This window comes from Mercenaria mercenaria, unplaced genomic scaffold (assembly GCF_021730395.1).
Source record: "Mercenaria mercenaria strain notata unplaced genomic scaffold, MADL_Memer_1 contig_3719, whole genome shotgun sequence".
NCBI classification, from domain to species: Eukaryota; Metazoa; Mollusca; class Bivalvia; order Venerida; family Veneridae; genus Mercenaria; species Mercenaria mercenaria.
In genome coordinates, this window is record NW_026461885.1 from 292 (window position 1) to 28,238 (window position 27,947).

Consider the following 27,947-nt stretch of genomic DNA (forward strand, 5'->3'; position numbering starts at 1 on the left):
GTTATGATAATACGCTTAGTCCGATTTTATTTAATGGTTTTCTTAAATAAATGTGATTTGTGTTACGTGTGTATATGTTTTATATTATGTTCGCTGCAATTCATGCGACGCAAAACGCTGCGCTTAGTTCATAAAAGCAATTGTGATTCTCTACGTAGCGTCCAATCATTACATGGTCAATTACTTTCTTGATATTCTTAATGGTGAATAAATTTCCGGAAACAAATTCATGCAATTAAAAGTTTACGCATTATTTATTAAGTCCCATCAGAATAGAAAATGCTTTGAATGATTGTTACAGATGGACCAGACACAAGTACAACAACTCTAACACCTGCCAATACAACATATACCCTCGTTGAGAATACACGCCTTGAAGACATTGTATGTGCGGCTGATTGTTATCCTGAATGTCAATATAGATGGACAAAGCCTGATAATACAGTAGTCAGCAACAATGGAGTGTTATCGCTTGGCAGTTTGAAACGGAATGAGGCTGCCACTTATACATGTACAGTTACCCGGTCTCGGACAACTGTATCTGTAACAAAACAAGTATCAGTCGTTGTGATATGTAAGTATATTGAGCTTTACTGTTGCCGTGTTGGCTATTCATTAATATATCTGCGAGCACTGAATACTAGTAAATATACCTAACTTAAGAAATTTTATTAAAGGCTATTCTTTTAAATTCTAATTTGATATTTGTAAGTTTTCGAAAAATACATCAAAGAATATTAAATGACTAAGTTTTTGAAGCATTTTAATTTAAGTATTTCAATTTCAGCTACCTTTATTATAAAGTGTTCAGGAATTTCTAAGGTAATAGAAAATACATGTTAAGCATGCTTCTACTAAAACAAATAGTACATTAAACTTTGATATTGTCTCTTTACATTCATTTGCAGATGGTCCTGATGCAGGTTCAGTACAGTTATATCCAGTAAAAAGAACTTACACAGAAAATGAAGGTACTCGTCCCGATGACATCACATGTTCTACAGCATGCTATCCAAATTGTATTTATAAATGGACAAAGTCTGGAACAAACGCTGTAGTCAGTAACACTGCTGTTTTAACACTTGGGACATTGAACAAGGATAAGGCTGCAACATATACATGTACAGCTACAAATCCGAAAAAGAGTGGTACTTCTGTTACTGATGTTACCGTACATGTAAGATGTAAGTTGATTTACATTGTTTTTACTCAGCTGTTCGAAGAATATGTTGAGCTGTTTGCACATATCCATTCATCCGGGACAATCCCGTTTTTGTTGTTCTCAGTAACCGATTGTGGGAATTGATTGAAACTTTAATCCGTATTCACTGTGATGAACTGAAATGAATTGTAAAGGTTCCGTAACTCTGTTTTACATTTTAACAAATTTATGTCCCTTTTTGACTTTTGTATTGATGCATTTCATGCTGTTGACCGTTGCTGTCCTCCGACAGCTCTTGTTTAACGTTTTGTCATAGTCTAGTCCATTCGGATTAAGTGCATTTGCTTCCAAACCAATAGGATGTAACATATGTGTTAAATTTGACATGAAACAGGTAAAGAAAGTGAATGGGAAATAAAGAGAGAAATTCAAGTGCTTCTAAGGAATTCTAATAGAAACCTTAATGTTTTGCCTGATAATGAAGAAACTGACACTTTTATATAGATTAGCTGGAAGTTACTATTTGATGTGGTACTCAGATTCCCAACTTTCGCTTGTAGTCATAAAACGGCACCAAGAAGAACTTTATGGCCAAAATATATACATTATGATCTTAAATTGTACACAGTCGGCAATGTTCAAATTACACTGTAGACACCTTTAATTCAATAGTCCGTTTTAATCGTACACTATGAATATTATATACATGTCAGTTGTAGCGAAACATTTAGCTAAGTTAAATATTGCAGGCCATATGAATTTTGATCTTTTTTTTTTTTGCAGTTTTGTTGCAATTAAGAGCTCAATGTTGAAAGAAACATTTTGTGAGATACTATCTATTGGTAACTAAAGTATTTACACAGTTATTTGACAATCAAAAACGAAATGCCAAAATGTTTTAAAAATCTTAAGTCAAAGTGCAAACATGTTTATAAATAATCAAATATTGGCATATTTTCTGCACCGAAAGTGTAGTATTCTTGCATTGATAAGATAATTGAAGTTTTACTTGAAAAAAATCGGGTTTATTCGTGTGTCTAGATTACACTCCAGTCAGTAAATGCAACTGACAAAATTAGTCAATCAGTGAAGCTCTTGGGAAAAAGCGCTGAAGAATTATGTGGGTAAATTATATTGTTCTAAAGCTTTCTCTGTACTGTGGAATTACTAAATACGTTAATCTTGTCTGGTTTAAGGAGAGAGTTTTAAGTAAGCTTTCCGCTTCCTTCTCAGTCCTGTATGCCTTTTTGATATATGTACATGTTCTAAATGAATTGTGATTAATACAAATATTGTTTAAACCAATAATGTCTCGACTACTTCTGAATTTTGAAGACTACTCCTGCATAACAAATGGTTGCAGGTCGACCAAACTTTATAGGAAAGTTCTGTACAATGATTCGATTGATGTACACCTGTCAGCAATTATAGTAGATTCCATAGATTTCCAGGAACGATCACTACCAATCCAAGGTGTGCTTAGATTATTTCTGGTTATGATCTAATGGTGTTTTTCCGAGCTATAAGTCGTTCAGTTTGAAATATGAAATTATAAATCTTGCCCTGAGAAATCTGCATTTTCAAGACTACTTCTCCAATGCTTACAGTAAAATTCGAATGAAAAAGAAAAGAAAAGAAAACAAAAAAACACATTCCCCCGTTCTTTGTGTTCTGGTTCTTTGGGATTTATGGAGTCTATTTAGTGTTTTTCCAGTACTAGATTTCCACCTAAATTGTTGGTAGAGGGCAGGAAATGTGTCTTACATTTCGTTACCTCTCATAAACAGTCAGACGAAGCCCTTTTTTTTTTTATTTTTCTTTGTTATTTTCTATGTCACGAAACGATCTTTAATAGATTTAGTTTTCATATACAACTGTTGTAAATTTCATTACAGATGGACCAGATACATGCACCATAAGTCCAGCTTCTCCATTGACATTAACAGAAGGTGACTCATCACCTACAGTGTCTTGCGAATCAGAATGTTATCCTTCTTGTTCGCATACTTGGAGTAACGTGTCATCAAATAGTCCTATCGGGGGAAATGGAAAATTTCAGCTCCTACAGACGACAAGATACCAAGCTGGAAATTATAACTGCTTTTGTAAAAACACAGCTTCAGTACAATACGTTAGAAACCAAACTGCAGTTTTGCAAATTATAATTCAATGTAAGTAGGAAAGAACTTATTTAATTAGGTAAGAATATAAGCAAATGAAACTAATGTATACCTATACTAATGCCAGTACCTTTATCAACAATTATCTGATCGTTCACTGGGAGTCTGCGTGATCAAGTTGTCTATATTTGTTCATGTTTACATATGCCGGGCTGTTCTTCATTCCAAAACCATGTTGTATTAGGACCCGGGTGCTTCATGTAAGTCTGCATCTACCTTAAGTGAGCCTTCGACTAGGTCTATTTAAGTCCAAAAGATAAAAAAAGTCAGAAGAAAGCGACACAAAACAAAACTACACCGCTATACAGAATCTACAGGTATAGGTCAGTGTCCAATATGACCATCCAAAAGTGAAGAAGACATGGCTGTTTTCTTCTTTTGAACATAATGTGATGCCTTGAAATTGACAGATCATTTAATTTGCTATTGAAATAATTTAGTGATAAAACTATGCAGATTATATCTACTAGGAGTAGGTCGTGAAAACAAAAACATCTGCAAGTCCTCAATCCTTGCATATAAGTCATAAATTTCCATATTTACATTTTCATTACCAATAATGATTTGTAAAAATAAAACAAGGGAGAATATCCAACAGGGAAACCCTCGTTCTAAAAACGCAGCCTCCCCATACGCAAACCCATTACGCGGACGCAAACACACACACGCACGCACGCACAAAAACAAATGAAACAAGGCAGTCTGAAAGACAGCTAAATCCCCCGCCACTGCTATGGATAGTGAAAGGGTAAACCTTTGATTTTAGCTGTGACCTTGACCTTGAACTGACATGGCTGACTCATGAATTCTGCACAACGTCTTGATGAGGTGATCATTTGACCAAAGTTTCATGAAAATCCTTCTAGGGGTTTAGGAGATACAGAGCTGAAACCTTTGACCTTCAGTTGTGACCTAGACCTTGAGTTGACATGGCTGACTCATGAGTTCTTGATGAGGTGATCATTTGACCCAAGTTTGATGAAAATCCTTCAAGGGGTTAAGGAGATACAGAGTGGACACCAAATGGAAGGCTCAAACCTTCGACCCTTAGTTGTGACCTTGACCTTGAGCTGGCATGGTTGACTCATAATTTCTGCCAATCGTTCTGATGAGATAATCATTTGACCCAAGTTTTATAAAATTCCTTCAAGGGGTTTAGAAGATATAGAGCGGACACGAAATGGAAGGCTCAAACCTTTGACCCTAAGTTGTGACCTTGACCTTGAGCCGGCATGACTTACTCATGGGTTCTGCACATCGTCTTGATGAGGTGATCATTTGACCCAAGTTTTATGAAATTCCTTCAAGGGGTTTAAGAGATATAGAGCGGACACAAAATGGAAGGCTCAAACCTTTGACCCTAAGTTGTGACCTTGACCTTGAGCCGGCATGGCTGACTCATGTGTTCTGCACATCGTCTTGATGAGGTGATCATTTGACCCAAGTTTTATAAAATTCCTTCAAGGGGTTTAGGAGAAATAGAGCGGACACAAAATGGCAGGCTCAAACCTTTGACCTTGAGTTGTGACCTTGACCTTGAACCGACAAGATTGACTCATGGGTTCTGCACATCGTCTTGATGGGGTGATCATTTGACCCAAGTTTCATGAAAATCCTTCAAGGGGTTTAGGAGATATGGACCGGACACGATTTTGTTACGGACGGAAGGACGGACGTTCTAACGAAACGGTATTTATGTGACACCCCCATTGTTCTCTCTATTGTTCTAACAGTCACATAAAAAGAAAAAGGTCACATAAACAGAACGGAATGAATGACATCAAAGAGAAAGTACCGTTATGTAGTCACTTAACCATCATTTCGCGGGCACGGACAGACGGACGGAAGGACGGACGCAGACCATTCCTATAATCCTGGTTTATGTGAGTCTTTAAGTTGGAATTTCTTAGCTTTCTCTTGCAGGCGCACAATAACTGTTACATGTTTTGAAGTAGGTTAGTCAGGTAGACTCGACACCATTTTGTTTAAAGATTGTGTGGATGTAATCATTCGTTTATAGTTATAAACATACACATATGTATGTCAAAGTAATTTCTAACCCAGGCAATTTGGTAACAAGAATGGTGTCAACACTGTAAAACGAATGTCCCCCGCCCCCGTTCCCACTGAAAATGTTACGTAGAAAAATAAAGTCTACAATAGGACCGTAACTCTTAATAAAGTAATAAGACTTGAAAGTCTCGATAATTTGCTCATTTCCACATACATTAGAAATTCAGAATATTATGCAATGTCAAATTCATTTACAAGTTTTTATAATGATAAGCGGCGGGCAGAGTGCCTAGAAACATTTCGACATTTTCTTCCATCAACAAAACCTAAAGACGAATGTGTGGAGGAAGGGTACAAAAAATGTTTGAAGGCCATTTTAGTCTAAATAATTGCATTAAAGGCGGTCGATCACATTTGAGCGTAATTTCATTACATTTTTAGGTTTACGTTTTTTTTTTAGTAAAATATATATTTAATGAACAAAAAGTACGATTGCATTACATTAAATCCCGCACGTTTCATCATTTTAGTGAAACTTTGAAATTACTTTCCTTTGCTTTGAAAGTATTTAGAAAGGGGGCCATTTCTTTTGCGATACAATTTCTAGTTTTATAATCTAAACCATAATGAAAGTTTTACAACAGCTTGTAGTGTTTGAATTCATTTGCTTCCAATCTTTATTGTAAAAGAAGATAATGATATTTTTACAATATTGTATTTCTGAAAATTGCCGCAAACTGTATAATTGTCAATGCAAACATTTCGGAAATATGATAAAGTCCTTAGGTAAAATATGTTTATACAATATATACCTATGCTTAAATATATACTTCCATCTAGGTTGGGCATCCGGGCCAGGGAAAACCAATTTTTGAAATACATTGGTGAAAATCCAACATAATTTTAACACACAGTGAATGCAGTTTTGAACAAATCAGTTACTTTATCATGTTGCCTGGAGTCTGATTAACCACCTTTAAATCTCAAGTACACCATACGCCTCGGCCACAATACCAGGTTCAATTTTTTTTAATTACCTGGCATACATAATCACCATAACCGGACAACGTACTACGTACAAAAACTAGACCCTTACCACAAAGATTGATATCACAGATGTTTTCGCGTCCGCCCTGTAGCTGTTTAATGCATGCATGGAGATTAAAATAACTAGGTACAAATATCTATCCTAGCAAAGCAAGGTGTCGCATTTTAGAACTATACTCTTACCTAATATGTCAAGGTCACATATAGAGGTTAACGAATTAAAGTAACTTGTCTTGTCTCCGCCACACAAACATTAACCACACTAAGCCGACGTGTTGCGCATATGACCTTTACCCCTACTTTAAAAGTCAATACCTAGGCACATATCCGATATAACTAGGCAAGTGCCATTTTTTCACAGGACTCATTTTTGTGTCCTAACCGCATTGTGGGCACACCCGTGTCCAATAGACACATTTTAGATTTAATTTCCAAAGCTGTAACCTGTAATAAACAAGTTTAAATATGCAACTACACAATAGACCACCAGTTACTAGAATATGGTAATTTTCTGTCTCGTTAATTGCCAGTAAATCAGGATCGACCCCTCTACGGTAACTAGCGACATACCGAATGAGATATGTACTATCGAATTAAAAACATGTGTACTTCCGGCACGTGAACAGAGCATCTGCCTTTGGACTTTTTGGAAGAATACGGTTTTTTTCTTGTGCCTAATATGCGTCCGTATAACTTATCCGATCCGCAACGTCTTGCACATCAGTACAAATATGATTAGTAGCATGGTATATATACACGTATTGTGCATTTTTAGCTGAAAGCACCTAGTGAGCATAGTTCATATAAATAAATATACATCTCGGGAGGTAGCTTCTATCCAAGTGGCGGAATTACCTGTAATACATTACAATACAATATTGACAGTGTTTTTATTCCAAAATATGCCTTTAAACTGACAAGGAATGGATCCACCGCGTAGCGACGAAAATCGGGATCGACATGCGATATACCAAATGAGATATTTAGTGTCGACTTAAAAAACGTGCCCTTCCATGACGTCATTAGACAGTTCTTTTCAAGTTGAAGACGGATCGATTCCCAAGTGCCTTATCAGTCCCCTACTGGTTGAAAAGCAGTTCCGGGGACTATAGGAATGCGCTTTTCCGTCATTCCGTCCGTCCGCAATTTCGTGTCCGGTCCATAACTCTGTCATCCATGAAGGGATTTTAATATTACTTGGCACAAATGTTCCCCATGATAGGACGACATGTCATGAGCAAAACCCGGACCCCTGGCTTAAAGGTTAAGGTCACAATTGGAGGTCAAAGGTCAACAGGGCTTTTTTCCTGTCCTGTCCATAACTCTTCCATCCATTAAGGGATTTTAATATGATTTGGCAAGAATATATCTCATAATAAGACAATGTGTCGTGTATAACTTTCAGAATCCTAGCTCAGAGGTCAAGGTCACACTTAGCAGTCAAATGTTAACATAGCATGAATAGGGTCTGTTTCGTGTCCGGTCCATAACTCTGATATTCATTAATGGATTTTAATATCACTTAGCATAGTGTTCCCCATGATAAGACGACGTGTCATGCGCAAATCCCGGACCCCTAGCTTAAAGGTCAATGTCACAATTGGGGGTCAATGGTCAATAAGGTTTTTTTCCTGTCCGATCCAGAACTCTGTCGTCCATCAAGGGATTACAATATTACTTGGCATAAATGTTTCCCATGATGAGATGACGTGTCATGCGCAACAACCAGAACCCTAGCTTAAAAGTCAAGGTCACACTTTGAGATCAAGTGTCAATAGGATTTTTTTCCTGTCCGATCTATAACTTTGTCATGCAAAACAGGATTTAAATATCAGTTGGCACAAATATTCCCCTGGATGAATCAACATGTCAAGCGCAAAACCCAGGCCCAAGATCTAATGTCAAGGTCACACTTAGAGACCAAAGGTCAGATACAAAAATGACTTTGTCTGGAACATTTCTTCTTCATGCATGGAGGGATTTTGATGTAACTTGGCACAAATACACCAACATAAGACGGATTGTCATGCGATAGAACCAGGTGCCTAGGACTAAGGTCAATGTCATATTTAGAGGTCAAATTCAAGAATGACTTTGTCCGGAGCATTTCTTCTTCTTGCATGGAAGGATTTTGATGTAACTTGGACCAAATGTTCACCACCATGAGGCACCCTTGCTTTTAGAATTATGTTCCTTTGTTTTACTATAAATAGATTATATTATAACTTTTTATTACTGGCCGTAGAGATAAATCGACACCACTTTTCTGTGGTACAACATGCATGTTACATCCAGTTTTAATTTTAATCCAAGTGTGTTGTTATAACATATTGTTTATATAGTACAATATTGTTTATACATCATTGTTAGATAGCAGTTCATTATGTTATACTGCAGTAGAGAAAATTAGGTGCCTTCCAGTAGGGGACTTTGTATTTGCATGGCAATATTTCATTCACTTGTTTCATATTATTTCAGTGTTTAAACTCTTACTCACAATAGAACGCAAGATGTCCTAAAAAGAAATTATTACTGTATGTATTTGCTGTTCGTTATTCTTTTATTTATTCGTTTCTTTTATATTATAGTGTTTCTGCCATTAACACGTATATAAATAAATTTATCTATTTACAGACCCGCCCGATGTAACTGTATCGCTTTCAACTGAAGATATAACAGAAGGGAATACACTCAGTATATCATGTGATGCAAACGGAGTTCCTTCAGTTTACAACTACAATGGCTTAACTCAAACATGGAATGGTAACCCTGTACCTAATACACATACAGAAGTGAGTGGTACACCAAAACATAGTTCATTACATATACCATTTCTACAACTTCAAGACTCTGGCACTTATACCTGTTATGTAAACAATGGAGTGAAGACAGCAGATACCGTTTCATCAGTGACTGTGAAAGTAAAAGGTAAAAGTATAAACGTATTTTATATGTGCTAAGCATTGGTCCGACATGAAAATTAACAACGCGCATATCTGCTCCAGATTAAAATAGAGACAAAAAAAGGTTTTCAAATATATTACCATTTTTCTTTTACATTTGTATCATCAATTATCTTATAATTCTACTCTTACGAACATTTGTCTGCAGCGGAGTGCAGTGTGTGCACATTCCATAACCCGGAGAATACGGCACCTTCGCCTAAGCCAGCCCTGCCGGTTACCTACACAATACGATGTACCCACTATGTATACACTATTAGGTGGCTATCAATGTTGAGAACCTTTGTCTCAATTACTTGTTTCATTTTCGTCCTGTAATAGCCACAAACAACCGCCGAACAGAAGGTATTTTGCAACCTTTTTCTAAATAATCCCTTGAAGGGAGGTAATTCAACTGAAGTACAGAAGACACCCGTAACACACTCCCACTTGGAGGAAGTCATCATACACTGTATACACTGTATGATGACGTAAAGTTCATGATGAACTGATAATTCCAACATTCATATGTGGTACTTCAAATCTAACACTCATTTGTGGTACAATCCCGGACGAGCCCCATCTTACGAACATTTGTCCGCAACGGAGGGCAGTGTAAAGGTAAAGGTAAAGGAAAAGGTAAATTTTATTTACCGTCGCTTTGTGAAACAATTAACATAAGCTCTGTATAGCTTTTGAGCGATCCTATTTTAAGAACAGTTAAAACCAATTATAACTTACCCCCAGCAATTTGCTGGTACCCATTTACAGCTGGGTCGACTGAGGCAATCGTGATAAAGTGCCTTGCCCAAGGACACACCGCAATGGGAGTAGCCAGGATTCGAACCAGGGACCTTCACCTCCGTAGGAAAGCGTCTTAGCCCTCTCGACCACTCGAAGTGTAATACGGCACCTTCGCCTATGCCAGCCATGCCGTTAACCTACACAAAACAATGTATCCACATTCTCAATATATGTTATGTGAACATGACTGACATTTCAACGGGTACGAAATCCGTATAACTACTCTATTAAGTGGCTATCAGTGATGAGAACCTTTGTCTCAACTACTTATTTCATTTTCTTCCTTTAATAGCCACAGACGATCGCCGAACAGAAAGTATTTTGCAACCTTTTTCTAAATAATACCTTAAAGGGAGGTAATGCATCTGAAGTACAGAAGACGGCCGTAACAATACTAATATTGAGGCGATAATACAAACGTCATTTTGGGATAAAGTTATGGTTGATAATACCTGTGCATTCTCATTGTTTAAAAAAAAAAACGAATGAAGCAAATAACTTTTCCAGAGGCAAACAGTTAACATCCTACTTTAAAAACTTTCATTGAATACTCTTTATAACGAATTATACATCTTCACATTTATTACAATATAAATTATTCATAAAGTCTCCATTCTCTAGTAGTTTAGAATCTTGATTCATAATTGCATTTATCATAGGCCAGAATCATACCGGGACCCTTTATTTCATCATTTTATTATATGTTTATTTTTCAATTTGTAATCATCATAGAAATTTGTTTGTTGCATTTAATTATACTCTTTATTTATTAACAAATTAATTAGGATAATCAGCAACTGTAATAAAGACCAGGGATGAAATTTGTTAATGGCCGAATGCAGTTTAATTCTTTGAAAAATAATGTAGGCAGTAGACCATCATGATATTTTGCGACAATTATAAAACAATATAGGAAAATAAGCTATTAAGAAATATCGATGTCCCAGTTTACCCTATGCTTTGATGTTACACCGTTTACTGTTTTCTGTCTTTAAAACACAGCGCAATTTTGTGATCATACTTCAAATAATCATTTGAATAGACAATTTATGCTGCTTCTGTAACTTAAAATTGATCTTGACTCGTCTGATACAAATGGTATGATCATATAATATATGTACTGACACTTTGATAAAAATGTTCTCCCTTGTATACTGTGTTGGCTAAAACATCCAAAATCTGGTGTGGGAAGTCAAAACAGTCTTGTTTTTCTACGACGACAGATATCCTTTAATAATTCCCTTCATATCATTTAAATGGATATCATTATAAAAATTTTAATTCTTGAAGACTTCGAAACATTGTAAATGATGGGGGAAATACCTTAGAAGGATATTATTGCTTCGGTTATTGTCAGTGTCAAAATGTACGCTGTAACCTTGCATATATAATTTGAAATCCGTTAATGCTTTGAATCATTCCCCATTCTGTAGTAAAAGAACTGAACTGAGGACGTTTTAAAAATCATTGTCTTTTAAGAGTGATTTTTTTCAGGTTTTTTTTACTAAAATGTTTTATAACTACACCATGTATCAAGGAAAATGTATACATTTATTAATTTATCGAAAACTTATTTCATTCTATGCACAAAACGTTGTTTTATTAATAAAATCTGTAAAAAGATCATTTGGAAGCAAAGAATGCAACCAAGAAGAAGAATAGCAGACTCAGTTTGATTGAGTCTGTTAATGAGAGGTAATGGAACACCTCTCACGCCCCCTAGCACCGGCTTAAGCGGAACTCTATTGCACATATGTTGAATGGACTCCATGATCCCAAAGGACCAGAAAATATAACAACACTGAATCCAAGTACGAGATTACTTTGGCCATTGTGTTAGGATGGTGATTTCTATCAGTTTTGTTTTAATCATGATGTTTTGTTTTCTGGGACACAGACTGCTGAGCGACAGAACGAGAACAGGACAACTCGTCTTCTTGCTACCTTGTGATACTCCTCATTATACATGGGACACTCGTTATATTTTTTCGAGAATCAGAAAAAAAAAACAAAACATAATTCTGGAAAAACTTTCATTTAGCGTTATTCTAGATGTATAATACACTTAAGCCAACGATCTAGTATTATTATTTGGCGACCGTCGTACAGTGTACTATCTACATCATGGCTTTTAGGTCAAGCACAGTGACGTTACGTTTCCAGTAGACATATTTCCAAATGATATAGATCTATATCTTAGTCACATGTTACTTATTTAAAGCACCATAAAGGTTGACATTGGCACATATTGATCTGATGTAAGCACAATTATGCTCTTCCCTTATGAAAATAACTCTGGTGCATTTGTATGTAAGTATTATTTTCAGAAATGAGTGCTTTCCATATCTTTCAGTTCTTCCAAAAGTATTCACGCTCTTATCAATGTTTGCTGGAAGAGTTGGTGGAACAGTAAATGTAAGTGTGCAGTTCTACAGTTTTCCTGACATTGAGGAAGTAGTTTTCAAACGATACGATGACCAAACAAAAACAAATGATACTGCCAGGAAATACATAGTTTCTCATAATGAAACTGTTGTGGGCGATAAGTTCTATGGAAAAGATGTCAGTTTAAGTGGCATGCAGGCTAACCTGGTGATTTCAAATTTGAAGCAAGAGGACTTCGGAAGTTACGCACTGATTTTGAAAAATGAGCTTGGGAAGACAATAACACAGTTTATTATTGATGAAAAAAGTAAGTAATATTTTATATTTATAGTTTGTATTCGATATGACAGCTAGGGTTGTAAGTATACTTCCAGATTTAATTACGTAGAGCGCCGGTCTACGGATCGCGGGGACATGATTTCGATCCTCGGGCTGGGCATATGTTGTCCGTGCCTATCTGATAAACGACATTGCGTCTGAAATCATTAGTCCTCCACCTCTGATTCATGTGGGGAAGTTGGCAGTTACTTGAACAGGTTTGTACTGGTACAGAACCCAGGAACACTGGTTCGGTTAACTGCCCGCCGTTACATGACTAAAATACTGTTGAAAAACGGCGCTAAACCCAAAAACAAACAAACGAAACAAAGATTTAATTACTTGAAATATCCCAGATATTAAGCAAAAGGACTTAAGTGGATATTTCTGCTTACCGGACCGGAATTTCCGGTGTTTACGTCGTCTTACATCAATGGGGTGTAACGAACTTTATTACATACCTATGCAAATTCTGTTGAAAATACTGCTTGTATTTCACATATAAATATGAACAGGCAGAAAAACATTCCGTACTGTACCTTTTGTATTGTATGTTGCCGGACTATTTTCATTTAATATGCATGACCTGTCACAGTTCTGTAAATAGCGCACACAAACTATTACATTTGTATACTTATGCAGAAAATTTTCTTCATTTTTATTGTAGAATTCATGATTTAGCAAATATTAATTTACGACTTTAAAGTTAAAACCTTGCCATTTGCTTGCAACTGAATAGTATTCGTGAATAAACTTATATAAATCAAAGCCGATCGTACTATGTGCTATTGTAACGTCATTGTGTCACTTCTGTATACGGACGACAGTTTCGTAAAAACGCTTACAGAAGAATAGCGCTATATGGAAAGGGATTCGTTTTATAACACCTTTACCAATATTTTTAGGAAACGGTATACATGATAAAGAATCTTTAACTGATTGTAGGTTTCCGCGATCGGGTAATTGTTTTTGCGATTAGTCGACAGAGACTCGAAACAACCTAAACAGTTGACTTCCAGCTGGAATTTCTAGTCCGCACCTACAACCAGTGAAATGACTGAAAGGACGTGGGGATTAACGATTTAAATTTATTTACATTTTACATAAGTTTAGTCTCATAATGGTGTTTCATCGGAGAGTAATAATGGCTTTCTCCCAGTCACTCCGCCTGTCAGTCAGTCTGTCAGTACGTCACAAAAAGTGGGACCCTGCGATGAGTAGTAAAAGTAAAAAAAAATATTCCATAAAATTTGTTTTGCTATGGCAAAAACGCGGCTACCAATGGCACCCAAAAGTCTGAAACTATTATAAAAATATTAAACCATTCCAGGTTTTAATCAACGATACGACAATCAAGGCACAGCTGCTTAGCACTGTATACGTAAGATCAAAATAATATGACAGTCAACAGAGAGATGTTTTGTTTTCATGCAAAAAATGTTTTGAAATCAAAGGCGAATGTACATATAATACGCATATGTCCAAATAAATACGGACATCTGCTTAACACAATAAAATGTCGTTAGGGCGATTGAAAAACTAGTATATGTATAATTATGGTATTTCAGGTTATTACTGCAGATGCACTTTATAATACCAAAGAATACGTAAGCAATAGATATTCAGTTAAAGTAAAGAGAATGTTTACATTTGTACATAATGTTGCCTATACATTGTCTGACAAAAGGAATTAATTTGGGAGAATTTTTAATTTATTTGACATGAGTTGCAAAATTACATATACAGTTCTGTGTTTCTGCATATCATTATTAGTTTTTACTTGTTCTACGCTGGTGACAGACACATTTCGATTAGAGAAATTATAAAACCGTAAATAAATGTTCTTTTCAAGTCGTTGCACTACCTGAGGAATGAGTGCACGAGCTCTTAGTTGTACCAATATAACGGATCTTTAAGCTTGATCTAATTATTACAATTTGCTAATTACAAAACTTGACGTTTGCTTTGTAGTAAGAGCATAACACAAAACGTTCACGTTTATTTCAAGAGGGACATGATTTGTATTTAAAGGTCCTCCAAGTGGTGCATTTGATATCAAGGTAGACAATATCCTTCAAAACACAGCACGTGTGTCCTGGATACCGGGTTTCCATGGAGGTTTTGCTCAGACATTTTTGATACAGCTTAGTACTGATCGGAAAAATTGGAGAAATGAAGAAACAATTTTCGGAGGGACAGATGAAAGTGGAGAACCAATGTATGAAGTGTTGAATAATCTACAGGAGTCAACAACCTATTATGTACGGATGTATGCCTTTAACAGCGAAGGAAATAGTCCTTTCTCTGAAATCCATAATTTCACTACTCTTCTTATTACAGGTAAGAGGTTAAAATATATGACATATATCTTTTGGTATTAAGCATATTGCATTAAGCGTTTGGCTTTTAGCTTGAGGTATATGGCATTGAGCATTAACAAAAACTTGACATTTGGCATTTAGTAATAAACATGGCGTACCAGCCTTCCATAGTTTCGAAATAAGGAGGGTGGCATTCTTGCAGCGTGACTTTTCCTGTTGGAATATATTTTTGTTTTAAAATATAAATCAGTTAAGTCTTACTACATAGTGTTCGATAGTAAATAACTGTTTTAACACTTAAACAATAAGCTTTTATGATATGAAAAGCATTCTTTTTGAAGTATTGAATCGTTTTAGTGGATATTTGATTATCATGCCAGTAGATATCTTAAGGTGAAAGATGATGATACAGCTTAAATAACATACATAACATTTGCCTATGTTTTATAGAAGTGCAAGAAAACAGTGCAGCTGCTATTACAGCTGGCGCTTTAGGCGGAGCAATTTCGGCGTTGGTTGTTATAGCGGTAATAGTAATTGTAGTGGTCCTGGTCCGGAGAGGAATTATCACAAAAGGTATTTTGGCTGTATCGTGTTAATGGCTTTTGTTACATATTGGATCACTTATTGCCCTAGTGCGTCATGTCTTGTACTTTTGCTTCCTACTAAATGCACACGTCATTCCATATCGGAAGTTGCAACATTTAAATCTTACTCCTTATTGCTATATATATTGTTCCTCAAAACAATATTGTTTCAGCTTGATAATTTCTCAGTGGTCAAGTAAAGTCATTCCATACAATTTAACGATGTTTTTCTGTTTTTATTTTCTTCTTCTTTTTGAGGCCCTATATGGGTAACCATTTAACTATGTAGACTCTTTCTTAATTAAAAGAAATGTATATCAACATTATTTTTAGTTGTAATATACATAGATAAACAGGTTTAATAATGACACAATTTTAATCGGATAATTTTTGAAAACTCTGAACGGCGTGGTCTTTTTACTTACCGGAGTTATGGTCATTCTTATATTGCTAATTATGAAATTGATACTGTATTGTACAAAACTTTTCATTTAATAAGTAATTAGAGAACTACTTACTTAACAGCATTGAGTACAGAATCATACTTGTACGCCGACGGCGGTCAAAATTTCATAGGATGATCGACAGTGTTCAGCAGATGACCACTATTCTTTTCAGTAAGCGAAAAGTAAAGTTCATTGTGATCCTGAGACTAAAAAATCATTTGGTCAGTTTATATTTTAAATATTGTTAGGAACCATTAAAACATTGCCATACCAGCAACAGTGTCATCATTCCGTGGAATAATCAGTATTAAATATTTAAAAGACCTTAACAATCAATCAATTGGTCATGTACTTGATAATTATCCAGTGTTTATTGTTTTCGTTTTTAGACAGCATCAGGACAAGGATACATATCGCTATCAGGTAGACAATCTCTTGTTAGTTAAAAAGTTCAATTATAAAGTACATATAGTCGCCCTTAACACTAGAAACATTACATAATATCTCACAATTTCCTGAGATTAATGTTAAAACATATAAATGGTTGGTGACAAGTTTTGTATTTAAAACAGAAAGAATAATGTTCCCAGCAATTTGACACGACCCATCATTTGTATAAGGGTCTTTTTTCTAATGCGGTGCAAATGATGCCATGAGACATGTTTGACTGTTTTTCGTTTGATAGGAAAAAACAGAAGGAGCCGACCGAGATGGAAACCTATGGTCAAGATAGCTCTATGTAAGTTTAAAGAGTTTGACCAGTGTATGCCTAACTTTGTTGTAAACAATAATGAAGTAAGATCATCTCTAGTTTGCAAATAATCTGATTGATTTTGATATAACGCTACAATATCGTATTACTGATCTGTTTGAATACATTGCATATAATTATACTTCAGCAGGTATCAAACTAGTCGTAATGATAACTGAAAATCTGTCTAAATAGATAATACATTGTAGCAAACAACATCTGAGTAATGCACGAAACGTTTACTGTTGCAGAAGGATGTATGAACATCTAAAACATACCACAGACAGCGGGCAAACAAATTTGTATGCTGTTTTAAAAGGTATTTGTTGTTTGTTGATACCTAAATATTTTCTGTTTTATGCTAACACAGTAAAAAAGATTAAAACCAATATTAAGAAATTAGCTTTGCGCTTACCGGACCAAAAACACTAATCACAATTATATCAGAAATATGATAATACACTAAGCAAACGCTTTTCATGTAAAAAGTATGTTATATTAATAGGTCAGCGGTATTTTGTACAGCAAATGTTTAAGATATATTCTGAACAAATAAAACATTTTCTTTATTATTTTCAGCAGATCTCCAAGCCACAGACAACGGGTAAGTTAAAATGTACCATGTCTTTCTAAGCAACAAAGTCTAAAACTAAGAATATGTGTTGGACAATAAAAACGAAGCTTACTTTTACTACACGGCTATTAATTACTATAACAATGTATGTTCTATTATGTTTGGCCCCAATAGCTTTCTAACTTTCCGTTAGCACCAGCAGTTTAATTCTAAACCCAATATTTTCCATTGCAGCAAAAGCCAGTATGAAAACCTTCCAAAGGAAGTTTCTACATCTTCTACTTACATGAATATTTCAACAGGTATTAAGTATACAATGTAGTTTTCTGCTAGTCTAAGCTAATGTAATACATAAAGCTAGTAGTTCCGGTATTTAATATATCACTTAAATAGTTTTGAAATCTTGAAAAAGATCTAAGTAAAAAGGTAATAAGATAAAAGTTTATGATCCAAGACTAACAATTTGACAAAAACCTTAAGCAAACACCTGCATTATAATGAAAAAAAAATTTTATGTTACAGGCAAATCGAACAAAAACCCAAATCAAACATACGAAAATTTGAATTTACGTTCGGAAATACCAGGCGGAAAATGAATTGATACTGGACAGTGTTTTACCAATGATAATATCGGCAATTCATGACAGTCGAACAAGCTTGCTAGGAAGTGAGTTACCAGCTGAAATAATAGAATTTGTTGACTTATATCTGTTGATTTCCATTTATAGTATTATTACTTTCTTTCATCGTATACAATGAAGAAAATTAAACATTGCCAGTGTTCTAAGGTCTAAACACATTACACGGAAGAGTGAATAAGGACTAAAGGAGAAACATTTTCAATCCTAATGCGTGTCCATTGGTGAAACTATATGTTATTGACTACAAGTTTCGAAAGTATTCAAGAGGCTGGCTTTGCTCGTGCAGTTTACCAGACGTAGCTCATTTAAGGCAGCGTTATAGCATTTGCTTTTTCACGAACTGCCTCAGTGTAAAGTATAATCGCGATTTACAAAAAAGACTAAGCGGGCTTATTGTTTTGAACATTTGTGTTATTTCTTCATCAATATGTTATATTTAGACAGTTAAAGCAATGTGAATGAAAGAAGAAACAAACTTGAATGATTTAATGAATGAATTACATGGGTGTGTTAAAGTTACACGAGGAGAACCATTCGACTTTTCCACAAAATATAAGCACAAATCGTCAGTGTATTGTCCGTCAGTATCAACCTGGCACTCATGAATATTCCGTATGTTTCCGTTAATTAATTCTCGGTGTCCGAACCTAAACAACGATGTTACTACTGAAAACCCAAAATGTTATACTATCAAGTATCATATGCAGATATAGCTGTGCGGACAATACGTTTCGCCACCCTTCTCAGAGTTATATGTTCGAGTCCTTTTATCTGTAAAATTAAGTGACGGAAAACTTTAAACACTTATCATGATTTATCCACAAAATATTATCGATTAACATTCATCAACGTACATAAAGCCGTCCTACAAAATGTCTTTTAAAATCTTCAGGACCGGACAAGCATTCATTCTTTCAACGGACAATTCAAAGAACTGTTGTTAGCGACATAAAATAAAATGTTTCATAAAATAATATAATCATAGATATAAATACCAACTAAAGGAATAAATTAAAAAAAAATGGTTCGAAAACAATTCGAACCTATTGTAACGTGTTTTCAAGTCGGAGAACTTACCACTACGCCACTGTGCCGTCAGTTCTCTATATTGATTATTTTGATAAATCTAGATATTTTCAGGACACAAATATCGCGTTAAATAACGAAAACGCCCAAAAATATTGGCGAAGAATTTGTGCCAGGTCTATATTGTCCGTAAGTATTGACCTTGCACTCATGAATATTCCGTATATTTCCGTAAATTAATTTTCGGTGTCCGAACATAACTAGCGATTTAAGTAAATATTACCTAATTATATAATTCTTAATTGATATACTACCGCACGTGCATGCAGCAGTGCGAACAATGCGTTTACCTGCCAATATCAGGATTGTTGGTTCGAGTCCTACGTCTGACCATATCTTTTTTCCCCAAATTTTATATGCAGACTTACTATTCATTTGATCAAACGTTTTGTGATATTTATGGTTCATTTATTAAGAGTGATAATATTTTCCCGTTGTACAAAAGTGGAATAAAATTGTTTTAAAAGTATCTGTATCTTTAAAAATTATCTGTTACCAGCGTTCCAGAAAAAAAGATACTACAAGAGAAAAAAATTAAAATTCATGAAATATGATACTTAAAAGAATTTAAACGATAACATTACAATAGATCTACATTAAATTGAAAAAGAAAGATCTATTCAGTAAGTGATTTCGAACCCGTGTTAACGTGTGTGGAAGTCAGACACCTTACCTCTACGCCACCGTGTCATTGATTAACTTTACATGTTACTTTAGTAATGTAGATACTTTAAGGATATTAATATTGCGTAAATTAACGAAAATGCCCGAAAATATTGGCGAAGATTAATGAGTGCCAGGTCAATACTTACGGACAATACATACGGACAATACTTCATGTTAGTTTGTAAACAGTCTAACTAGGATATTTAAAATCTAATTCTATTTAACAGGTAATCAGGCATGAAATCTTACAGGCGGGGTGACAATATGCAATGATAAGGAAATAATCACTCAGTAATTTACACATTATTATAGTTATACAGTTATATTTTTTTTTAATTCAGACATTCGTTTTCACAAAACTTAAGCTTAGCGCGAAATCATTCGTGGTAGCAGTTATTAAACAGTCGTAATTCTCTGAACATAATCGCTTTTTATGTACATAATTAACAACACGAATCTCATCTAGTTTATATTCGTGTATACTGAACAATTGAAATACTCTGGGCATATTCGCGGTTTCGATAACTAGCAACTCGAACTTTATCATGTTAAGAACATATTATGTAACTTATTAACTGACAACGCAAATGTTACAAGATATATAGTGAAGATTTTGAATATGTTCAAGTATTCCAATTGTCCCATAACTAGTAATGCAAATTGCATTAGTGTTAATATGTAAATTATATATAAATACGAATCCTAGTCAGTCAAGATTCGTGTTGTTCAGGAACTGCTTTTGTTGTTTCCCATAGATTTCCATTATAAGAAATGATCCTGTCACATAAAGCAAAATTGAGAGATGACCATTAAATGTGATTCTTTCAATAAGGTAGCATTTCAGACACATTTAAAATAGCAGTTTTATACAGGTTTATCAAATCCATTTTCTTACCATTTTTCATCATACGGTATTAGAGGCAAATGCCCACTGACATTCAGCAAGCACGTGTAAAACATTCCAAGTTTCACAAAAAAATGTATTAATAGATTTTGTACACAAATATTGCGACGTGGCTTACGTCTCATTGACTCCTAACACCTTTTCCAGCTAAACTAATGCCTCTTTCAATTCTAACCTCTGACCTAAAGAGGGTATACAATTTCAATATACATGCCTTTCAGCTATAATAACTTTAAAGAAAACACTTACCAAAGTAAAATATGTATTATTTTATCTGTCACCCAAAATCCAAGCCTTATGTTCTATTTTATGTATAATATGTCACAGTGTCTTATGTCAACTGTACTCAAAATATTAATTAAAACTACATAATTCTTACTAAAATGACCACCATGAAGTCAGTGTTGAGGCAAAAATACATGAAAACCCTCCTGCACTGAGTAGTACATATAGTTCCCTTCAAATAAACACTACTTAAGTACAATAACAATATCAAGCATTTATAAAGGTTGCGACACAGTGCTACCCATCACCAAAAACAGTGAATCTTTCATTGTCAACACATTTTCTCATCCCAGTGAGCAAACACTAGCTGATACATACTGCCATTAAAGCATTTTAAGCCATACATGTCTTAAACAGTGTCAGAGTACGAGTTTCATGACCCAGGGCTTAAGTATCTTGAACAATGAAATCGGTCCAATCGCTAAGGTGACATTGTCTTAGACTAGTTGACGAACGATTTAAGATGGCCTTTGTTAGAACGTATAGCTAATGAGACCAAATATATTATATATATTTTTTTTTCTCTGGCTACCTTGCTTTATTCATTCATGTACCAATGATTCGTAAATTATTTTAACATTGAGTTAGATAATTTCTGAGATCAGGCAAATCAACAGATGTCTACAACTAATATAAATCAGCTCCAACTCCTATAGGCTGAAGATATCGTACTTGACTGGTCTTTTTCTTTAAGTTCCCCATCAGACAGTGTCTTTGAATCTACAAGATACGAGTCCTGTAGTGTAAATGCTCATTCTATGTCTTTTTAATTGAAGCTGTAACTCCATATGTTCGCCCTGGCTCCTTGTTGCTCAGCGCCTATATGCTATCACATAGCATTTAACAACGATATATCTATAACCCCGATGCCTTAGCTGATAACGCTGAAACTCGTCTATCAGCTGGAGCTCTCCTACGATCTCGGTAGATTACCAGACACTATGTCTCTGCCTCAGCTTTCCGTCTATAGCATTCAACTAACGTTTAGGTAAAACTCCTATGCGCTGGCCCTAAAGCTCAAAACATTGTTGACATTTTGCAACTCTCCTTTATTCTATAAACTTCACACGTCTTTTTAATAATTTATCCGCCCTGACACACGGCTACTAGACGCTAGCGCCACCACCACAAAGTGGTGATAAGAAAAAGAGCTACCAAAACTTCCGTGGTGCAGCTATCACCGGTTTCAAAATGTAAACTTTATATTTTACGTTACATTGTCCATGATATAACCTATATCAAAAAATCGGGGAATGTTGTGCCGCGTAAGAACAATTTCACAATAGGTTGATTGTAATTTCGTTTAAATATTATGTAAATTTTGGTGTCAAGAGCTTTTAGCCTCATAAGACGTTTGAAAAGGACGGGATATGATAAAAACCAAAAATGGCCCCAACTAAATATGAATGCAAAACAACACCATTTCATTTGTAATTAACAATATTTTTCAAAATTAACCAAGCTAAAGTAAATATTTGTATATGAATCAGAGTCAAGTTTCACATGTGTTTCACATTTGTAATTTTGATTTATTACTCGGTTCTGTATTTCTTGTATTTGTATTAACATGTTCTTACACATATCGTATCAATACTCCGCAGTTCGTTGTATCGTGTCTATACTCTGTGATTCGTTGTATTGTGTTTCGTGTTTGTTTAATCTTTCCAGTCACGCGTCTAGCCGTGCATATAAACATGCTTTATAAGAACAGAACAGAGCAGAACAAATTTTTATTTCAGTAACTTATACATATAAAGTATCTCGTTATATACATACATTTTAAAATATAATAATTGCTAGGTCACATGATAAACTTATAAAAACAAGGATAAATATCAAATCTTAAGTAGAGAAAAAAAAACATATAGCATATTGAGGTCATATTTGATGTGTGGAGAATAGACGAAAATACATTTTGTGATATCAATACATTTATGATAATTTCTAGGTCACATTTCAAACTCATAAAAACAAGGATAAATATCAAATCTTAAGTAGAGAAAGAAAGAACATGTTGCATATTGAGGTCATGTTTTATGTGTGGAGAATAGACGAAAATACATTTTGTTATATAAGAGAGAAGTCAGTTATGCTATCGCACGAATAACAATTTTTGGTGCAAACTAATATTTGCATGGCCTTTTATGCACCATTCAATTTCGGTTAATGGTGAACGCGAGTTTTCCTAGCTATGTGTAGTATTTCTATTCTTTGTAAACTGACTTATTTTTAGGACAACTTACTTTGTACTAGTCCTAAACTATTTTATTTGTAATTTGTAATTGTTCATTTAGTAATAAGAGAGATGTATTTCGTGAAATTTGCGTATTCGCACGTTTGCTTTCGTAGCATTACGCTTCGTATAGTTTCATGTTCCATGTTCCTGATTGTACTGTTTTATTTTTAGGTCTTCTTTGTACCTACTATACTGGTACGGTGTCAAAAGAAATGGAAAAAAATACTACAACATGGTTGAGTTCACCGTTATCCCCTACTACGTACATTTTACATAAAATTGTAAAACAACAGTTCTTTTAAGACTAAGACATAGCATGTACTGTACAAGCATATAATAAAAAAAAACAAATGTCATAGATACTCGCATCTTTCCCAAATAAACATACATAAAGTAAAACACAAAGAGAAGGAGATCAAACTATGGGCGTACCGCCTATGACCTGTCAGTTGCAAAAAGAATAAAGCCGACTTATGGTGCGCACCAAACCACAGATTTTATTTACTTCACAACAGCGGGTGTTAAGTGCTGTGTGGCGGCCGTAAAAAGTCGCCCCGACTTCATCTCAGTGTTGTTAAATTTTCTGGTCATTCGGGATCATTGATTTCAACTCATTTAGAATGAAGATTGAATACTGCTTAAGCCGGTGCTAGGGGGCGTGGGCAGTGTTGCATTTTCCATTACTGCTCATGAACAGACTCAATCAAACCGAGTCTGCAATTTTCACTGTTTGCATTGTTTTTGGTGCTTCCGAGGGATCTACTTTCAAGATTTTATTTACGCTAACAATGCTGTTTATTTAAAGGAATGTTTAAGACGATATTCCCACCAGATGAGTTCCTCACACAAGATATGCATGTTAAAGATAATCCATCTGTTCTATACAATATGTGCACTGAAAAGTCTGCTCCTTGTCTACTGCTGTTGCCTTTCTCATATCTAGAATATGCTGTAAAACTGAAAAGACAGCTGTCTAGTATAATGTTTCTTTAGTACTACGAGCTAAGTTGGATATACATGTAAGATTTTGTTACCTATAATAAGATCTAGGCAGAGGCATATCGTGTTTAAATTGCAGATTATTTTGAGAAAATGTTAGCCATTTTTATTGTGTATGTTGTAAAGGTCAACTTAATACTTAATGCTGAAACACAATAATAAAAAGCACCGGTACCCGGCTACTTCACCCTAGCGCACCACCAAATGGTTGTGATTAGGGAAAGAAGCTGCCGACATTTCCGTGGTGTATCTGTCATCCGTTATAAAATGTAAAAGTTGCAAGATGTAATTAGAGTTAATGAAATTTCGTCATGCATAAGGGCTAAATTTGTTCGATGAAAAAATAATTGTCTAGAAACTCGCCTTCTAATAAAATAGAATTTTTCGAAAGTTATTCACTGTCAAATTAGGAAACATCTTAAGATATGAGACGATTGTGATGTTGATAATGAAGATGGAGAATTCCTTTCAACAGTTAGAGGAATGGAGGAACATGACACATTATGGTATTTAATTGATGCATTGAAGACTCTATCATTAATTAGGCAGATTAGTGAACTTATTCATTTGTGAACACTGTTATTTTGGATATGATTTGGTGGTGGCTCTAGTGTTTTTATTGCCGTGAAGTTTCAATGCTTTCGCTAAGGACGGAATATGTATTCAAAAATTGAAGGGAAGTAGTTTTTGGAACAAAACTTGTTTATTTCAGTCTAGATTTCTGCAAAACTGCACCGGTCAGACAATTTGATAAAAGAAAAGATGACATCACAGTATGCACGTACTGAGTTGCTCTTTAAATATCATTTGCTATAGAGCCTATTGATATATTCATCTAACTGTTTATCATCCCTGAGCACTGCAGTGAGTATTATGAACACAATTATCAACTGCAACTTACAAATATTCTTATATATGCATGTCTTGTGCAACAAAAATAAAGCACTCATAAAAAAGTAAATAGAGTCTTAATCCTATTCAGCAAACACATTCTTGTTCGTAACATACTCTTAGGTGAATAAACATAACATCCCAATACATATTAGTTAAGTAGACATGTTATTCAAACTAACTGCCTGTATATGGTTTTACATCACTTAAGTGCTCTATTATACTACAATTGCACCTTTAGATTTAATCGTTTTATATATGAAACATAGTAGAAAATGAAGTAGTATCATGTAACGTATATAGGATTTTAGGTGGAAAATTTCTTTTTTCTGTCACTGTTCCTTATTCAATAATTTATAAAATGATGCCTTTTCATTCTGAAACAACTTTAAGTGACTTTTAAACAGGGAAATTCTTTTACTCTCAGTCAATGTTTTCATGGGCTTTGATGCATAGAATCAGATCAGGTCGTATGAAGATGTGGCTGAATTCTGCGCTGGTGCTTAATCTGAAAATAAAAATGCATTGATATTTCATTATCGATATATAGTTCATACTGTGACCTCGGACCTTTACGACAAATTTGAGATCTTTTACTTGGCCGCTGTGAAAACAAACTTTTTTGTCAGTTTAATTAGGTACCCTAACCATTTTGAAAAAAATAAACCTTCATTTGACTTGACCTTAAAATAACTTAGCGTTTTCATTTATATAGAGTCGAACAGACACAATTAAAGGTCATATGGTTTCTGACCTTTCATGGTGATATGATGGTTCTGGACCCCAGGTGACCCATCCGGTATTACTAGAGATACAACCACATCTGAGCAGAACCATCTATCTCCGTAAAACAACTGGATGGCTTCCCCAAAGAATTATAAATGCCAAACTGGGCTTCGAACCCACAGCAGTAATAGACAAATGATTACATGCCAGCGACCTTAGTCATTCGGCCACGGTTCCAACGACATTTTGATGCAGTATCAAATTACAAGGTGGAAGAGCTAAAACTGTGTATCGACACAAGATAAAAATGCTTCAAAATTAAATTACTTCTGGAAATTGTAGCAAAACATGAAGAAACTATTATCAGTCTGGATTAACTGCGCTAAATCAGTTATTATTTATAATTAGGAGCTTTCTCCGAAACATACTAGTGATAGCTTTTCAAATGCCCGAAAGGTTGTAGGTCGTATGTATGTCTGTCCTACGTCTATTAGCAATTTCCTTTTTGTTCAATAAGTTGTAATGCATTGAATTATGATCCTAAAATGTGACCATGCAGTGAATAATTTTTGATTCCTGATTTTATGGCCAATGGGTTAATGGGGCAAAGGTCTAGGTATTCACTCAGTAATTTGGTACTACTTTTCTCTGAGGTCTTGAAAATAATAGGTACGTAGGCCATGATCAGCAAATGTCCTCTATTGATTTTGAGATCAATGGATGAAATATCAATGTCACAATAACTTATATTCCAGAAGCCTTATCCACGTAGGATGTTGAGAAGCGTAGACCTACAATTCTCTTACTTGTTGAGTATTTTACCATTGGGTTCAGTAGTTCAGAAGCCAAGTTAATACTGACAGATAGCGTAAAAATCATACTTTCTCATATTTTGGGAACAAATTGACACGCAACCTTCAAACTTAGGAGAAACAATACCGCAGCTGATGATATCTATTGGTTTTGATGTCATAGATAAAGGTCATGATGGAATAAAATCCCTTTCCCTCAACACTTTGAAAATGACTAGAACTGAGATACTCAAAGAATCGTTCATTGCTCATGGGATTTAAAATCCTCTACTGACTTTGAGGCGTCTAGTTTTTTGTAAAGATAACAATGAAAGTTAGCTGGACAGACTATTTGCCATGGACCGCTCTCGAATAGAAGATCACTTATTCAAAGTTCAGGACGTATGTCATGTAAGTAACCAGATGATGTGATATGTGATGGTTTGGGTTCGTATAAATAATTCCTTGTTACCACAAAATCCACTATCTTTCGATTTAGTTGATACATTATAATTTCCTGGCATCAGACCTGAAATGAAGAAAAAAAAATGAAATAACAAATCTCGTTCAGACGGTTGCCATATCCCGAGCAGAACGGCTGGCTTCTGGTTTGCGAGAATGTAAAATAAAATCACTAAATACCATACGATCAACGTAAAAAAAATAATTTCGTATTTAAATTTGAAAATGCAAAATGCTTCTTTGGAAGGGTTTTTTTGTTTCGGTTTAGTGGACAACCTGTATTTAATCAAAGGCATAAAATTTAAATTATTAAACTTATTTTTATCAAACACTTAAAATTATTTGGCATGTAGTAGTCAATAGGTACGATGTTATCTTCTGGTGGATAACCCAAAATGCTTAAGGCCTAACTGTTAACAAAGCAAGGTCATATCCTAAAACTACAAAACCTCCTAAAAGCATTCAAGATGAGGCATATGTGACATATTAACAGCTCTTGTAAGAAATTGTTCAAACTAATACTTTTCGGCACAACCGTATTAGATTTCCATTAGCCTGATTGTTGACAACCAATTAAAACGTTGTTTGAATAAAAAGTTATTCTTAAGCTGTGGAAGGTACTTTGTAAGGCATTCTTTTATGTGATGATATCGCATGAAAAAAGGTCGATGGAATATTGTTGGGTTTTTATCTAGAGATAGAACCTAATATTTTCATATCAAAGGTATGA

The 27,947-nt window shown here is 34.8% G+C and overlaps 1 protein-coding gene across 1 annotated transcript; it reads left to right on the top strand.

Annotated features, from left to right (window-relative positions):
• Positions 1-288: 288 nt before the first annotated feature.
• On the top strand, positions 289-27,269 carry LOC128553339 (neural cell adhesion molecule 2-like). The gene is made up of 13 exons (XM_053534476.1): positions 289-574; positions 909-1,184; positions 3,058-3,333; positions 9,037-9,330; positions 12,502-12,840; positions 14,883-15,191; positions 15,623-15,748; positions 16,595-16,628; positions 16,891-16,944; positions 17,208-17,275; positions 17,536-17,560; positions 17,765-17,832; positions 18,053-27,269. Exons 1-13 carry the CDS (start codon positions 289-291, stop codon positions 18,124-18,126), a joined length of 2,229 nt encoding a protein of 742 aa, XP_053390451.1. The 3' UTR covers positions 18,127-27,269.
• Positions 27,270-27,947: the final 678 nt, after the last annotated feature.

Excerpts from the sequence above, each read along its gene's own strand:
- LOC128553339 (XM_053534476.1), top strand. The coding sequence starts at position 289 with ATGATTGTTACAGATGGACCAGACACAAGTACAACAACTCTAACACCT. Across the intron at positions 16,629-16,890 it reads AGGATACATATCGCTATCAG|GAAAAAACAGAAGGAGCCGA; the intron begins GTAGACAATCTC and ends TTCGTTTGATAG. Across the intron at positions 17,561-17,764 it reads CTCCAAGCCACAGACAACGG|CAAAAGCCAGTATGAAAACC; the intron begins GTAAGTTAAAAT and ends TTTCCATTGCAG.